The sequence below is a fragment of the Chiloscyllium punctatum genome, chromosome 25 (assembly GCF_047496795.1).
Source record: "Chiloscyllium punctatum isolate Juve2018m chromosome 25, sChiPun1.3, whole genome shotgun sequence".
In the NCBI taxonomy this organism is placed as follows: Eukaryota; Metazoa; Chordata; class Chondrichthyes; order Orectolobiformes; family Hemiscylliidae; genus Chiloscyllium; species Chiloscyllium punctatum.
Window position 1 is genome coordinate 43,503,859 of NC_092763.1, and position 18,367 is coordinate 43,522,225.

General features: G+C 40.4%; 1 protein-coding gene across 5 annotated transcripts in view; it reads left to right on the forward strand.

The window, feature by feature from the left end:
* Positions 1-18,367, forward strand: part of taf1 (TAF1 RNA polymerase II, TATA box binding protein (TBP)-associated factor) — a 172,676-nt gene that overhangs the window by 7,276 nt on the left and 147,033 nt on the right. For all 5 annotated transcript variants that reach the window (XM_072595164.1, XM_072595163.1, XM_072595165.1 and 2 more), the window contains 4 exons: positions 1,744-1,861; positions 7,477-7,593; positions 8,144-8,263; positions 14,969-15,291. In XM_072595164.1, coding sequence (XP_072451265.1) covers positions 1,744-1,861; positions 7,477-7,593; positions 8,144-8,263; positions 14,969-15,291 — 678 coding nt within the window. The remainder of the gene's footprint in view (positions 1-1,743; positions 1,862-7,476; positions 7,594-8,143; positions 8,264-14,968; positions 15,292-18,367) is intronic.

Genomic DNA, 18,367 nt, shown 5'->3' on the forward strand with positions numbered 1-18,367 from the left:
CTACTTGAAGAACAAGATAAATTTTTTTAGCAGGCAGAAAATTTTACTGTGGATGTCCAAACTATTGTTTTTATCATTACATTCACAAACTGAAACAGCATAATATGAACAATTATGTAAGTTGCTGCTATTAATGCCCATTGGCTTAGTTTTCGTTGTATGACAGCTTAAAAACATTATTCACAGACGTAAGTTTTATTCAGGAAGAAAATTACAGAATCTTGTAAAGCAAAAAGAAGTTGCTAGAGCTGCTTTCGATGTATATTTTATCTCAGCTTTAATGTAACACACTTTTACAGTCTACATGGTATAATTTTCTTCTACAAATTTCCTCGCAGAAACCTATGACTTGGAATTTAATCACTTTCGAGTACCGTTGCAGTTGACAAATCCTGTTGACCACAACAGCATAGGCCTGCTGTATTATTATGAGTTGTCACTGATATACACCTTTTGTTTTACATAATTCTGTGTCTGGAATTAAGCTCCTTTCTAGTTTTTTAACCAATTAAATGATATTTCATACATTGTCATTCAGAAGACTTTATCTAACACTACTGTTACTCTGTCTTTATTAAACTTCACAAACTGTTTATGCCCCAGCGAATTGATTTTAAGAGTTTGGATTTTCTTTCATATTGACTGTGGCCTCTGTATTTTTAAGAAAGAAGTCCAAGTGTGTCTGTGCTACTGGCCAAGCCACATTTGTTGCCCATTCCTAACAGCACTTGAGAAGGTGGTGGCAAGCTGTTTTCTTTCTTGAATGATTGCAGTCCATGTGGACTGGTTTTACTCCGTGTTACCTGCAATACAGGCAGTTCCAGTAACAGCTGAAGCTATGCAATACAGTTTTAACTGTTCAGGGTTGTATGTGGTTTGGGCAAGGAACTTGCAAACGATGGTGTTCCCTGTTTGTGATGTCTATCTAGGTAATAGATGGGTTTGGTAGGTGCTGTGAAAGAAGGCTTGCCAAGTTGATGGAATGCGTCTTATAGGTTATAGACAGTGATTGGGTTGGGACGAATGTTTGAATATAGTTGTTAAGATGGTGATCTGGAGGGCTGCTTTGTTCTGGATGGTGTAGAGCTTCTTGAGTGTTGTTGCCCAGCATTCATCCCAGCAAGTGGACAATATTCTGCCCCACTGCTTATGTGTTGCTGCAATTGTTTTGGAGACACAGGAGATGAGTTGATTGCCTCAGAATTCCCAACCTCTGACGCATTCATGTAGCCATTGTACTTTTATAGCTGGTCCATATTTTGGTCAATTGAAGGTCCCCAGAATGTTTGTAGTGACCCTCCTCTCATTAGCGTCTACTTCTTTCTTCATTAAGAGCGTTTCTCTATTTGAAAAGCAGTGCAAAAACATAACCAACTAAATTACTGGATAATGGAGCTCTGTTTTGACAATGGAAAAAGCAACCACATCTCAAGGCAGAAACACATTCTTGACTTGCCTTGAAAAGCATAGATTTTTTCAGCATTTATTGGGCCCAGTGTTGAAACCACACTTTGCTTTGCAGTAAAGATGTGAATATTTAATTGAGAGGGAGAGAACAGGATAAGATGTTTTCCAGATTTATTTGCTGTTTTAGTGAAATCACTCATGTCTATGTGGCATTATTTTCATTGACTTGTTAAGTAGATCAGAAAAATTATATCATTTCATTGCTGTGTCTTGTTCATCTCTAACTGATCCATGCAAGCTTTAGTGAGTTGTAATGTGTTCACTGTCTGTTCACAGGAGTCAAAAAAGCATCTGGATGGTTTGGGAACATTGGGTCTTGGGACTCTTATCAAAGAAATCACAGCCAGTGAGGATGATGCAGTGGAATCTGATGAAAGGAGTAGCAATGCAGAGGGTAAGCAATGACTTTCCATAAAGTAAATTTAAAAGATACACAGTAAAGTCCCATTTATCCAGCACCCAGGCATCAGGAATTCTCATACAACCGGCAATCAGAAAGTTGTCCGGACTGCACGCACTTGCTTTTTCCATTGTACAATAATCTGGGATTCAAAATGGAAAATCAGAATTATCACCTCCTGAAACTTCTTCAAGGTGGAGTGATTGACTTATCAGGTCAGGAGCAAGTTTCCTCATTCCAGGAACTATTATTTGGTCATGTTTTTCTCGTGCTCTCAGTTTAATTCTCTCATTTTCTTCTTTTGATCAAAATCTCACTGATAAGTATTTGTGACTGCTTGTTTTTAAAAACCGCACTCATCTTCTGCCAGCAATGTGTTGAGTTATTTCAGCCAGCACTGGTATTTCTCCTATAACTGGCAGTCAAAGATGTACAGGGTTAGGTGGATATGCCAAGCTAAATGCAGGATTACGGGATGGGTAGGGGTCTGGGTCTTGCTGTTTGGAGAATTAATGCTCACTTAATGCATGACCTCTTCCCATGTTGTAGGGATTCTAAGATCCATGTAACCCTTATTCCTCATTCCCTGTATGTGTCTGATACCGGAGGGATTACTGGAATATGTTTTAAATATTGAAATCCTTCTGGGCATTCTGATGTGCCCTACATAAATTCCAGAATTCTACAATCCTCATTTTCTCTTGGACTTCACTTTTCTCTTCTGTTGAAAGAATTTCCAGCCTTACGTTCTAATATGTTCTTTCCATACTTCCAGCTCTCGGGCTCCACCACAGATGGACTAATCTTCAGATATGGTAACTTTACATTGTGGACCTCCTTATCGCCTCTTTTTTTAACCTCCAGAGATATATTTATTGACTATTCATTTTCTTGGAGTTAAATTCTTATACATCATTTAACAGTTGTAAATATTTAGTTAATTTTCCTCCCCCAGCTGAAATCTCAAGCTTACTTAGTCCAGTTACTGTCTCTCAGCCTATTTGCTGCTGAAGTTGAGGTATGCCTTTGTAACCTGCTGATTCAATATAATACTGCTGGAGCGAATTACTGTTTCTTTTGATGCATCCCACCCTAGTTCCTTTTCAAGTCAGTAATATCCGTGTCTCTCTCATTCTCTGCCCTCTTTTAAGACTGCTCTTAAAACTACTTGCGAGGTAGGACTAATAAATTAAACTGCTTTATTTCAATGCAAGGGGCCTAACAGGGAAGGCAGATGAACTCAGGGCATGGTTAGGAACATGGGACTGGGATATCATGGCAATTACAGAAACGTGGCTCAGGGATGGGCAGGACTGGCAGCTTAATGTTCCAGGATACAAATGCTACAGGAAGGATAGAAAGGAAGGCAAGAGAGGAGGGGGAGTAGCATTTTTGGATAAGGGATAGCATTACAGCTGTGCTGAGGGAGGATATTCCCGGAATTACATCCAGTGAAGTTATTTGGGTGGAACTGAGAAATAAGAAAGGGATGATCACCTTATTGGGATTGTATTATAGACCCCTTAATAGTCAGAGGGAAATTGAGAAACAAACTTGTAAGGAGATCTCAGCTATCTGTAAGAATAATAGGGTAGTTATGGTAGTGGATTTTAACTTTCCAAACAGCAACTGGGACTGCCATAGTGTTAAAGGTTTAGATGGAGAGGAATTTCTTAAGTGTGTACAAGACAATTTTCTGATTCAGTATGTGGATGTACCTACTAGAGAAGGTACAACACTTGACCTACTCTTGGGAAATAAGGCAGGGCTGGTGACTGAGGTGTCACTGGGGGAGCACTTTGGGGCCAGCGACCATAATTCTATTCATTTTAAAATAGTGACGGAAAAGGATAAACCAGATCTAAAAGTTGAAGTTCTAAATTGGAGAAAGGCCAATTTTGACGGTGTTAGGCAAGAACTTTCGAAAGCTGATTGGGGGCAGATGTTCGCAGGTAAAGGGACGGCTTGAAAATGGGAAGCCTTCAGAAATGAGATAACAAGAATCCAGAGAAAGTATATTCCTGTCAGGGTGAAAGGGAAGGCTGGTACGTATAGGCAATGCTAGATGACTAAAGAAATTAAGGGTTTGGTTCAGAAAAAGAAGGAAGCATATGTGAGGTAGAGACAGGATAGATCGAGTGAATCCTTAGAAGAGTATAAAGAAAGTAGGAGTATACTTAAGAGGGAAATCAGGAGGGCTAAAAGGGGACATGAGATAGCATTGGCAAATAGAATTATGGAGAATCCAAAGGGTTTTTACAAATATATTAAGGACAAAAGGGTAACTAGGGAGAGAACAGGGCCCCTCAAAGATCAGCAAGGCGGCCTTTGTGTGGAGCCACAGAAAATGTGGGAGATACTAAATGAATATTTTGCAACAGTATTTACTGTGGAAAAGGATATGGAAGATATAGACTGCAGGGAAATAGATGGTGACATCTTGCAAAATGTCCAGATTACAGAGGAGGAAGTGCTGGATGTCTTGAAACAGTTAAAGGTGAATAAATCCCCAGGACCTGATCAGTTGTACCCGAGAACTCTGGGAAGCTAGAGAGTGATTGCTGGGCCTCTTGCTGAGATATTTGTATCATCGATAGTCACAGGTGAGGTGCTGGAAGACTGGAGGTTGGCAAATGTGGTGCCAATGTTTAAGTAGGGCGGTAAAGACAAGCCAGGGACTATAGACCCAGTGAGCCTGACCTCAGTGGTTGGCAAGTTGTTGGAGGGAATCCTGAGGGACAGGATGTACATGTATTTGGAAAGGCAAGGACTGATTTGGGATAGTCAACATGGCTTTGTGCGTTGGAAATCATGTCTCACAAACTTGATTGAGTTTTTTGAAGAAATAACAAAGAAGATTGATGAGGGCAGAGCAGTAGTTGTGATCTATATGGACTTCAGTAAGACATTTGACAAGGTTCCCATGGGAGACTGATTAGCAAGGTTAGATCTCATGGAATACAGGGAGAACTAGCCATTTGGATACAGAACTGGCTCAAAGGTAGAAGGCAGAGGGTGGTGGTGTGGTTGTTTTTCAGACTAGAGGCCTGTGACCAGTGGAGTGCTACAAGGATCGGTGCTGGGTCCTCTACTTTTTGTCATTTACATAAATGATTTAGATGCGAGCATAAGAGGTACAGTTAGCAAGTTTGCAGATGAGACCAAAATTGGTTGTGTAGTGGACAGCGAAGAGGGTTACCTTAGACTACAACAGGATCTGGACCAGTTGGGCCAATGGGCTGAGAAGTATCAGATGGAGTTTAATTCAGATAAATGCAAGGTGCTACATTTTGGGAAAGCAAATATTAGCAGGACCTATACACTTAATGGTAAGGTCGTAGGGAGTGTTGCTGAACAAAGAGACCTTGGATTGCAAGTTCATAGCTCCTTGAAAGTGGAGTCGCAGGTAGATAGGATAGTGAAGAAGGCGTTTTGTATGCTTTCCTTTATTGGTCAGAGTATTGAGTACAGGAGTTGGGAGGTCATGTTGCAGCTGTACAGGACATTGGTTAGGACACTGTTGGAATATTGCGTGCAGTTTTGGTCTCCTTCCTATCGGAAAGATGTTGTGAAACTTGAAAGGGTTCAGAAAAGATTTACAAGGATGTTGCCAGGGTTTGAGGATTTGAGCTACAGGGAGAGGCTGAACAGGCTGGGGCTGTTTTCCCTGGAGCGTCGGAGGCTGAGGGGTGACCTTATAGAGGTTTACAAAATTATGAGGGGCATGGATAGGATAAATAGATAAAGTCTTTTCCCTGGGGTGGGGGAGTCGAGAACTAGAGGGCATAGGTTTAGGGTGAGAGGGGAAAGATATAAAAGAGACCTAAGGGGCAACTTTTTCTTGCAGGGGGTGGTATGTGTATTGAATGAGCTGCCAGAGGAAGTGGTGGAGGCTGGTACAATTGTAACATTTAAAAGGCATTTGGATGGGTATATGAATAGGAAGGGTTTGGAGGAATATGGGCTGGGTGCTGGCAGGTGGGACTAGATTGGATTGGGATTTCTGGTCGGCATGGACGGGTTGGATCAAAGGGTCTGTTTCCATGCTGTACATCTTTATGACTCTTGTGTTCCTCTCCCCTGATCTCTCTTCCTTTAGCTTGGCAATCATTTTTCTTACAAATATATGAACAAGGATCAAGAGAAGCTCACTTGGCTCTTTAAGCCTGCTCTGCCATTCATTAATATTAGGTCTGATCTGATTTTAACCTTAACTCTACGTTTCTGCATATCCCTAGTAATCTTTCATCCCTTTTGTAATCAAGCATCTGTCTATTTCTGTCTTAAAAATATTTAAAGATTCTGCACCACTGCCTTTTGAGGAAGAGGATTCCAAAGAATCTCATAAATCTGAGCGAGAAAATGTGTCCATATCTCTGTCTTAAATAGACCACCACTTTATTTTTAAAATAGTATCACCTAGTTCAAGATTCTCCCAGAAGGGGAGACATCCTTTCAATATCCACCTGATCAAGTCCCCTAAGGATCTTGTGCTTCTGTTAAGTCACCCCTGATGTTTCTGAACTGCAACGGATACAGGCGTACCCTGTCAAGCCTTTCCTCCTAAGGAATTAGTCTAGTAAACCTTCTCTGAACTGCTTCCAATGCATTAACATCCTTCTGTCATTATGTTGACAAATACTGCCGAAGTACTCCAGATGTGGTGTCATCAATGATCTGTACAACTGAAGGGTAACCTCTCTACACTTGCGCATCAATTCCTGTCACCATAAAACACAACATTCTTTTAACTTTTCTGATTACTTGATGTACCTGCAAGCTAACATTTTGTGATTCATGTACTGGGGCACCCAAGTCTCTCTGCATCTCAGACCTGTATAATCTCTCGCATTTAGATAATATGCATTTCTATTCTTACGGCCAAAATGGGTAATTCCACACTTAGCTGTGTTGTGCTCCATTTGTTAGGTCTTTGTTCATTTACTTTCCTATTTATATCCCTTTTTAGGTTCCTTATATCCTCTTCACAACTCACTTTCCAACCTATTTTTGTATAATCAGCAAATTTAGCATATCTCTTCCTCCTGATAATTTATGTAAATTGTAAATAATTGAGGCTCCGGTACACCACTGACATCTGCCGGCCTGACAAAGACATATTTATTCCTACTGTCCTTTCTCTTAGCCAGCCAATCCTCTATCCTTGCCAGTATTTTACCCCCTAATGCTATGAGGATTTATTTTCCAACATAATCTTTGATATTGCACTTTATCAAATGCCTTCTGGAAATCTCAGTACAACACATCCTCTGATTTCCCTTTATTCATAGCACAAGTTAGTTCTTCAAAGAACTCCAGTAAATTAGTTAAACATGATTTATGTTTGACAAAAGTATGTTGGCTTTGCCTGATTAGCATGACCTAGTCCACGTCCTCTGTAATAAAGTTTTTAATAATAGCTTCTAAAATTTTCTCCATGGCAGATGTGAAACTTCTCTTTGAAATATTTTGGCTGTATACAAATGCAAGTCTACTCATCACTGTCCTCCTGAAGATCTACAAACAAGTCCAGATCTGCTCCATGTTATTCCTCGGCCCAAGGCAGTTCATTTAGCTCAGCTGATTAATGATTGTTCTTATGTATGTAGGTTGGATTCAGAGTAAGGATGATGCCATTGATTACTCCGATATCAATGAGGTAGCAGAGGATGAGACCCGCAGGTATCGTCAGGTGATGGGAAATCTTCAGCCACTAAGGAGACTGGGTAAACAAGATTATTTTAGATGTATTAACCAGTTAACTGTACTCCTATATTGAGTAGTGAAACCTGTCATTTTACTGATTGGCAATAAAGTAAAAAAAGTAAAGACTGAAAACATGCCTCTATTGTAGTAACGGGCCTATGATGAGTAATAGATTCAATTGGTAAAAGCTAGAATGAATTGTTTGTGTTAACACTTCAGGTATGACAGAAAGAGCTGGTGGGCTGGTATAGGAAAAATAACGTAGTGGGTTTAGGAATACAGGTAAATGTAATATCTGATATTTCAATTATTCTGGTTTTTCAGCTTAATACGAATTTCCCCAAATTGTTGACATGCTCTTGGAAATAGATCAGAGGCCTGCACTTTGGTATTGTAGGAGAATAGGCAATGTGATTCTTATAGAAATCACATTTTAAAAATTGTTTCAAATGCTGAAATTGAATTGCTTATTTGGCTTTATTTAAAAGCTGTAATAACCTTTTAAATAAATAAGATCTGTCTCCATATAATGGAAATTGTATACTAAAGCACCCGTCTTGTTGACTTCAGAAGACAATGATGATGATGACTATGATGCAGACAGTGAAGATATGGACTCAAAGCTCATGCCTCCCCCTCCACCACCACCTCCACTGAATAAGGAGGAGTCAAATTCACAGGAAATAATTGGTGAGTTCAAAATAATTGTTTGTTTTTTAAAGTGAGAAACAGAGAAAGAACAGTTTGTTGAATGCTCTTGAATTGATCAGCAAATTGAATCAGATTGTGGGCTAGTAATTGTAGTACTGCTTGGTTATACTGATATAACAATTCAGTTGGGCACCATAATTTAATTCAATTGACAGGAACTTCGAACACAAAATGGTCAAAATATAAGCTTGGGGTATGTGAAGGGGTGGATGTGGAGAGGAGTAAACTAGAAATATTTTAGTGGTAAAATATTCTGTATTCATGGGATAGGTAGTGTCCTTTGCAGCAAAGAATGAGAATCTTGAACTACCCACTGCCATTATGGCTGGAAGAAAACTTGGAAATGTATGGTGTCAGTGCAGATGTCATGTTTCAAGTTAAACACAGTGACATGGTAGGATCAGGACTTAGCCTCTAAATTGTCTTGCACAATCACGAAAGTAATTTCTGGATTATTATACATGAACTGCATCTAATTTAGCATAGTAACAGAAAAGCCGTAAGAATAATGGTGTGGCTAGTGTTTTGGTGTGAGAAAGAGGGGGTCCTTTTCGTGGAACATTGATATTACTTTTTGGACAAGAAGGAATTGGATCACTGGGAAGGTTTTCAGCTAAACTTGGCTGGGACCAACATTTTAGTGAAAATTTAAATAGGGAATTGTCAAAGGCTTTAAGAATCTAGAAAGTGGGGAGCCAAAATGACAACATGAGACAGAGACATAAACTGTTCAGTGAATTGCGCCTGCTAGCCCTTTAGTACACTCAAGGCTGATCAAATACTGTGTCACTGGGTCAAAATCCTACAATTCCCTCTCTCATAGCATTGTGGGTCAACTCACAGCAGGTGGACTGCAGTAGTTCAAGAAGGTCACCACCATCTTCTCAAGGGAAAAAGGTTTGGGTAATAAATGCTGGTTGGCCAGCCAGCGATGCCCATGTCCCATGCATGAAGGGGGAAAGAAAATTAAAGTCACCCATAATTACTGTGTTGCAGATCCTACATGCTTCTCTCATCTTTGACTTACACCATGACCCACACAAGCACTATTATTTTGCTGCTCTCTGCCATTCCTTAATTCCACCCAAACAGATTCCACACGTTGCTGTTCTGATCTCAGATCCTGCTTCACGAATGTACTGGTGCCCTCTCTCTGCAACGTCACATCCTTTCGCCGTTATCTGCCCTTCCTAAACAGCGAATAGTCTTGAATATACAATTCCTAGTGCTGATTACTATGCAGCCATTTTCTGTAATGGCAATTATATTGTTATTGCTTACCTCTACTTATACTCTAAATCATGCTACATGATACAAATGTCGCATGCATTCGGGTAGAGTACTCTTATCTTGGCTTTTTTCATATCATTCAGTATTTGAGACAAACTTGATGCTCCACTTTATTTCTCCTGACATCTCAATTCTCTTGTAGCTTTTCAACTTCCTTTTACCAGCTTAGTTCCCTTCACATTTGGGTTACTCCCTCAGGTTCCCATTCCCTGACAAGCTAGTTTAAACCAACCCAAATGCACCATGTTCAAATCTCACCATTATCTCCCTGCGAAGATATCAGTTCAATCCTGTTAACATGCATCCATCCAGTTTGTACAGGTCTCACCTGCACTAGAACTGGTCCTAATGTTTCAGAAACCTGATGTCCTCTCTCCCTCCTTTAATAGGGGTGTTATATTAGCCATTTTCCAGTGATCTATATTTTACAGACCTATCAAACAAAAATAGGAAGGGTGGGATGGGATAATGCCATACATATTATTAAAATGATGGGAGAAATATTCAATAATTGAATTGGTATTTACCAGGATGGTAGAACAGATAGACTAATTAGTCTAATTAGTTGAAGTTGAATGATGACTAATTAGTTCAGTACATATAAGAAAAAACATTTGTTAAATGAACTCATGAAAACTAAAGGTGATGATAAAATGTTTGGTCTTGATGTATTGCATCTATCCACTTTTAAGTTACTAGGGAAGAGAAAGCAGAGGAATTATTGCATATTTGTGCAAGTTGTATCTCCCAAATTAAACAGCTTTATATGTGAGCCTTTGCCATACCAGGAAATTTATCAGACCATGGTAGTTCATGATCAGGGGATCAAATACTTATAAATCAAATCAAAGTTATTCACTTTAGATCCATATTCAGCAACTGAAATTCTGATTAAACCTTGTATATCATCAAAAATGTATGTACGTTTGCTCATTGAGCTGGAAAGTTCATTTTCAGACATTTCGTCACCATACCAGGTAACATTATCAGTGAGTCTCCGGTGAAGCACTGGTGTTAGTGATCTGCTTTCTATTTGTGTTTCGATTTCCTTGGGTTGGTGATGTCATTTCTTCTCAAAAATCACTATTATCAAAAATATCAACAATATTCAATATTGAAATTAAAAATGTGAAATAAACAAGTCAGACTTAAAGATGATAAAATCTCTGGTCCAGATGAATTGCAACAATGGATTTTTAAAATAAATTAGGCAAGAGAAGCAGAGTCACTACCATGCTAATATGTATTGGATCTCACGTAGCTGGGACTGAGGGGAGGCTGTGGCATAGTGAAAATGATGTTGGTAATCCAGAGATCCAGGTTCACATCTCACCATAGCAGATGGTGAGATTTGAATTTGAAAAGGAAAAATCTGGAATTAAATATTGAATGATTAACAGGAATTTACTGTTAATTGTTGTAAAATGATATGTGGTTTACTAATGTCATTGAGTGAAGGTAAATGGCCTTTGTTATCTAGTCTGACCTACATGTGACTCCAGGCCACAACAATGTGTTGATTCTCAGACTGTCACAGATCAAGAGCTGTCTCACAGACTAGTCAAGCAACAGCCTGACGCAGTCATACTCATGGAATTGTACTTTAAGTACCATATTACCATATCGCAGTTAGTGCCTTGACCATTTCTGCATATATTCTATCCCACCAGTAGACCAGATCTGGAAGAGGTGACAGGGAAATGGTATGCAGTTTTGGAGGGAGTTGGCCTGGGGGATGGAGCAGGAGAGTTTGCTCCCAGAACCCAGTCTCGAACCACAGCTGGATCAGTTAAAGAACTGTGTTACGTCAAGGTGGGGGTTGGATGTGGAAGTCCCTGGTTTCCTGTGTGGGTCACTTTCTGGTGTTTCGTTTTCATCTGGAGTGGAGAGCAAGGAGAAGCTGCTGGGATTAACCCCCAGCATTGCTGAGATTGACCGGCTCCAATAATTTCCAGTGCGAGGCTGTCACGGCAAGTATACCCAGGGTTAGTTGCCAAACTGAAGGTGACTGTTCAAAGTTCAGGAATTTGATTTAGGAATAGATGTGTCTCAAGAATACTTCTAATTTAATTTATGTCTTACACAAAGTGTTTGGTCACATAGCTGTGCAGATTTACTTCTTTTAAATCACTGCCCGTGTGGTCACTGCCTTTGTCTCTCTTTCTCCTATTTAAAGTGGCATTGTTTTGATCTTTTTTTTCCCCAAAGTTCCAAAACAATACAACAGCTTATAAAACAGTAATTACTGCTCCTACAATTTGAGGAAATCAGCTCCAGCATGAAAAATACCTCAAAAAAAGGAGCAGCTCTTTGAGCCACAACTTTTTCCCATCCTCCATCTTGGATTAACCACAATAAACAACTGCTTTTTGGTTTTATATAGATGATTTCAACCTCAACATGGGGTATTGTTAGTAAATTTGTAGATGATATTAAAATTGGAGGTGTACTTGACAGCGAAGAAGGTTACCTCAGCGTGCAAAGGTATCTTGATCAGATGGGCCAATGGGCTGAGGAGTGGCGGATGGAGTTCAACTTGGATAAATGTGAGATGCTGCAGTTTGGAAAGGCAAATCAGGGCAGGACTTATAAAATGAATGATAAGGTCCTGGGGAGTGTTGCTTGGAGTGCAGGTATAATTCCTTGAAAGTGGAGTCGCAGATAGATAGGATAGTGAAGAAGGCATTTGGTATTCATTCCTTTAATGGTCAGTCCATTGTGTGTAGGACTTGGGAGGTCATGTTGTAGGTGTACAGGACATTGGTTAGACCACTTTTGGAATATCATGTGCAATTCTAGTCTCCCTCTATCGGAAGGATGTTGTGAAAGTTAAAAGGGTTCAGAAAAGATTCACAACGATGTTGCCAGGGTCGGAGGGTTTGAGCTATAAGGAGAGACCGAACAGGCTGGAGCTGTTTTCCCTGGAGCGTTGGAGGCAGAGGGGTGACCTTATAGAGGTTTATAAAATCATGAGGGACATGGATAGGATAAATAGACAAGGTCCTTTCCCTCAGGTGAGGGAGTTCAGAACTAGAGGGCATGGGTTTAAGGTGAGAGGGGAAAGATTTAAAAAGGACCTAAGGGACACCTTTTTCACGCAGATGGTGGCATGTGTATGGAATGAGCTGCTAGAGGAAGTGGTGGAGGCTGGTACAATTGTAACATGTAAAACGTATTTGGATGGGTATATGACTAGGAAGGATTTAGGGGGATATGGGCCAAGTTGGCAAATGCGACTAGATTAATTTAGGATATTTGTTCAGCATGGATGAGTTGGACCAAAGGGTCTGTTTTTGTGCTGTACATCTCAATGTCTCGATGACTCCAAAACTAACTCCAGACTCCTGGCCATTGTAGTCTTGCCTCAGTGCAATCTTACCTGCAATGTGCAGAGTCCAAGGTGCTTTAAACTGTGAGTATTATGCTCCTTTAAATTATATAATCAGTAAAATTATATAATCACCATCCTTCATGTAAAAAAAGCACAACAGTTGTCACTGGCAATTTTAGCAGCACAGATCAGATGGGTAAGGGTAATGTGGAAAACAAATTCATTGAGTACATCAGGAATAGTTTCTTCGAGCAACATATTGCAGAACCTATCCAGGAATATACTATTTTATTTCTTGACATGTAATAATGTAGGATTAATAAGAGACCTCATAGAAAATGATCCTCCAGAGGTAGTGATCATGACATGACAGAATTTCAGATTTAGTTTCAGCGAGAGCAGCTCAATCTCAAACCGGTGGTTCTCAACTGAAATGATGGCCAATATGGAGATATGAAAATAAAGAGTTGTCTAAAGCAGTCTTGGAAAACAGATTAAGGCAGTTTTACTAAGCCTCTATTGAGTCTTAATTCGACCAAAGTTGGAATATCGTTCTTGTCATATATATATAAAAATAAAAGGCAATGCAGAGGTGAACAGAGGATTTCAAAGGACTTTTATAGTGCACCAATGAAAACATACTGTCCAGGTGAATAATGGCCTGTTATGGCAACTGCTGTGCCCAGCACTGTAAGAAACTGCACATAGTTGTATGCATAGGCCAGACCATCATGGAAGCCAGCATTCCATCCATAGACTCCATGTACAGGGCTCGCTGTGTGGAAAGGCTGCTAAGATCATGAAAGACCATTGCATCTCGCTAATGCTATTTTATAACCTCTTCTATCAGGCAAAGATATAGAAGCTCAAACACATGCACCAGCAGGTTCACTAACAGCTTCTTCCTGGCTGTTATTAGATTGATGAATGGACTCTCTAACTTCAAATGATGCTGATCTTGCATATATTGATCTTGCCTTGTACTCACACTCTGTGATTTAACCAGTATACCTCTGTCTAAGTCTTTTTTCACCATATGATCTATATGTCTTTGCCTACGATGATCTGCCTCTACTGCTCGGAAACAAGCTTTTCACTGTACTTAGGTACACATGAAAATAAACAAATCAAATCAAATCAAGAAGATATCATACACCAGGTTTATAGCTCAAAAACAAATCAGCAATTTATTACTAATATTGCATCTTGGGTAGAACAAAGCAAAATAACAAGGTAATTCAATTAATGTCTATATAATTTAAACCTAATCTTCTTTGAACATAGTCCCCCTCGCACACATACAGACACAATTAAGGGATAAATTAGAAGAAAAACAAAAGAGATGTAACTGACCAATTCACTTCAGCAGTTGGAATTATGTGTAGTACCACAGGATTGTATCTAACTTGATTTCTGAAGACACCAGTCAATGCAAACTGCTTCAAGTAGGCTCTGAGGAATACTCACTTATTTCCTAAAACTGGGATTCTATTCTCCACACTTTGAATAACTTGATAAAGGGAGGAGACATGGAGAGCAAACAAGGCTACTTCCAGTAGCTTTCTCAGCCTTTCTGTCTACAAATGCAGTTTAAACGATTTTAAACTTTGGTTTCTGTATTTTTTCCAACATTCACTTTGTTAGACTGGTTGGAACCATCCTCCCAGTGATGGCTCCTTTTAACATCAAACCATTTGCTAGCCTTTGACCATTATGTAGTGTTATTTGAACAACAGTCAAGTTGCAATTAACTTCGTAGGCCAGGTCCTATGAGTAAATATAAGTTTGTTCGTTCTTTTTTTTTAAAATCAGCTCCTGCGCTCAGTCCAAAAGTCACTGTCAATTCACAACTCTCTGTTCCACTCAAAAATTAGAAAAATAAAATAGTGAAGGTCTGAACAATCATCATGACACAAAAGCACTGAGCATGGCAGGAATTTCTCTGTGAATAAAAGCAAATTTTGGTGTGATCTCAATGGGGATGTTATATTGCCTCCTTTTAACTACACGATTGTGATGCAGAGAAAGTAATATATCATTATTCACTGTTATTCTTTCCTCAGCAAATGGAGTAAATACAGCAGTGCTGAGTACTACTGGAGGATCGCGTGCTGCTGATGCCCTTTTCCCTTGCTCTGTCTCTAATGAGAATGACGGGATCATTTTACCTTCCATAATCGCTCCTTCATCCTCCTCAGAGAAGGTTGAATTTAGCAGTTCCTCTGATTCAGAATCTGAGACAGATCGGCACGTTCCACGATCAAGGCAGAATGAATCTCAGAAGGAAGATAAACTCACATTGCCGCTGGCAGGTATTATGCAACGGGATTCAACTAAGCAACTACCGAATGTTACAGAACTCTTCCCAGAATTTCGACCAGGACAGGTGAGAAAGTGGGTTCATTTGGATTCCATATAGTGAATTAAATTGGGGAATGTAACTGTGAAAATGTTGTCTTGGAGCTGTCAGTTTGTTGGGGAAGCTAAAAAGAGAGGGATTTTAACTCTGAAATTGTTGTGGCATATGTAGATATATATTTGAGTGCACTAACTATTCTTTTAGCTCCAGTTTGAGGGTTAGGATCATCTGTATTCACTGCATAAAGGTCAGCTGAATTCTGACAAAAGACACGTAGTCAGCTAAAGCATAAAATTAAGTATGTAGCTAACAAGTATGTAATGGTTGAAAATCATGGTTACAACCCAGTAGTGTGTGCTGGAAAACAAGCTCTGCTTTCCTGGACTCATCACAAAGGTGAAAATATTTGATTATGATAAATTCTACCTAACTATGTCGGTCAGATTGAAAGTAATCGTGCCATTAGATTGTTGTGGCTCATTTGGCTGGTTTCTGATACAATGACATCAACAGTGTGGGTTCAATTCCCATGTTGGCTGAGGTTACCATGAAGGTCCTATCTTCTCAATTTTGCCCCTTGTCTGATGCAGCATGCTGATCCTTAAATTAAACTCACCACCATTGTCTGCCTCGAATGACAGACCAGGCCTATGGTCCTCTGGGACTTCACCTTTACCTTTGCACTTAACCAGAAAAGAAGTGTTGATCCCAAAACAAAAATGTTTTTAACTAATGGTAACAAAGAAATTTGAATTACTAACATAAACTCTTCCCTGTTATAACTAACCACATGTATGTGAACAGACACGCATAGGATGTAGATTTGAAAGGTGGAAAAAAAACACTGGGATAATGCAAAATTAAAAGAACTGCGGATGCTGGAAATCAGAAACAAAACCAGAAATTGCTGGAAAAACTCAGGTCTGGCAGCATCTGTGCAGAGAAAACAGAGTTAATGTTTTGGGTCCAATGATCCTCATTCAGAACAAACATCTATGCAGAGAAACCAGAGTTAATGTTCAGGTCCAGTGATCCTTCTTCAGAACCAAAATCTGTAGAGAGAAATCTAGAGCCTGATCTGCTATGCTTTTCCAACGCCACACTTTTTGACTTCTCCACAGATGTTGCCAAACGTGCTAGATTTTCCAGAAATTTCTGTTTTTGTTTGTGATAGGGATCATGTCATTCAATTGTGCCAATCTGGAGCACAGCAGTTGGATGATTTGATTTGTTTTAAGTCTTCCTTTGATCCCTTTTTATTTCTTTGTTGATGATGCAAGGTAGTTTGCACCAATGTTCAGTGTTCCAATTATTTGGGGAGAATTGGATCTTTCATAGAGCATAGAACAGTACAGCACAGTACAGGCTCTTTGGCCCTCAATGTTATGCCGACCTTTTATCCTACTCTACGTTCAGACTAACATACGTACCCTTCATTCTGCTAACTTCCATGTGCTTATTCAAGAGTCACTTAAATGTATCTGACTCCTACCACTGCTAACAGTGTTTTCCATGCCCCCACCACTCTCTTGAGTAAAGAACCTGCCTTTGACATCTTCCCTGAACCTTCCTCCAATTACCTTAAACTTGTGTCCCCTTGTGAAAGACATTTCTGCCATGGGAAAGTGTCTCTGGCTATCCACTCTATCTATGCTTCTCAACATCTTGTACACCTCTATTAAGTCACCTCTTATCCATTTTTGCTCCAATGAGAAAAGCTCTAATTCCCTCAACCTTTCTTCATAAGATAAAAACAATGACTGTAGATGCTGGAAACCAGATTTTGGATTAGTGGTGCTGGAAGAGCACAGCAGTTCAGGCAGTATCCGAGGAGCAGTAAAATTGACGTTTTGGGCAAAAGCCCTTCATCAGGAATAAAGGCAGAGAGCCTGAAGTGTGGAGAGATAAGCTAGAGGAGGGTGGGGGTGGGGAGAAAGTAGCATAGAGTACAATGGGTGAGTGGGGGAGGGGATGAAGGTGATAGGTCAGGGAGGAGGGTGGAGTGGATAGGTGGAAAAGGAGATAGGCAGGTAGGACAAGTCATGGGGACAGTGCTGAGCTGGAAGTTTGGAACTAGGGTGAGGTGGGGGAAGGGGAAATGAGGAAACTGTTGAAGTCCACATTGATGCCCTGGGTTGAAGTGTTCCGAGGCGGAAGATAAGGCGTTCTTCCTCCAGGCGTCTGGTGGTGAGGGAGCAGCGGTGAAGGAGGCTCAGGACCTCCATGTCCTCGGCAGAGTGGAAGGGGAGTTGAAATGTTGGGCCACAGGGTGGTGTGGTTGATTGGTGCGGGTGTCCCGGAGATGTTCCCTAAAGCGCTCTGCTAGGAGGCGTCCAGTCTCCCCAATGTAGAGGAGACTGCATCGGGAGCAATGGATACAATAAATGATATTAGTGGATGTGCAGGTAAAGCTTTGATGGATGTGGAAGGTTCCTTTAGGGCCTTGGATGGAGGTGAGGGAGGAGGTGTCTTCATAAGACCTGCCCTCCAGTCCAGGCAGCATCCTGATAAATCTCCTCTGCATCCTCTCAAAAGCTTCCACATCTTTCCAATAATGAGGCGACCAGAACTGAACACAATATTCCAGGTGTAGTCTAACCAGGGCTTTACAGAGCTGCAGCATATAATCTCACTGCTCTTAAACTCAATCCCCCTGCTAATGAAAGCCAACACACCATACGCCTTCTTAACAACCCCATCAAACTGGCAACTTTGAGGTATTTATGGGCATCGACCCCAAGATCCCTCTGTTCCTCCACACTGACAAGAATCCTGCCTCTAACCCTGTATTCTGCATTCAAATTTTGACCTTCCAAAGTGAATCACTTCACATTTTTCCAGGTTGAATTCCATCTGCTACTTATCAGCCCAGTTCTGCATCCTGCCAATGTCTTGTTGCAACATTCAGCAGCCCTTCACACTATCCACAACTCCACCAACCTTCGTGTCATGGGCAAACTTACTAACCTGCCCTACCACCTCCTAATCCAAGTTGTTTATAAAAACCACTAAGAGCACTGGTCCCAGAACTGATCCCTGTGGAGCACCACTGGTCACTGATCTCCAGGCTGAATACTTTCCATCTCCTACCACCCTCTGTCTT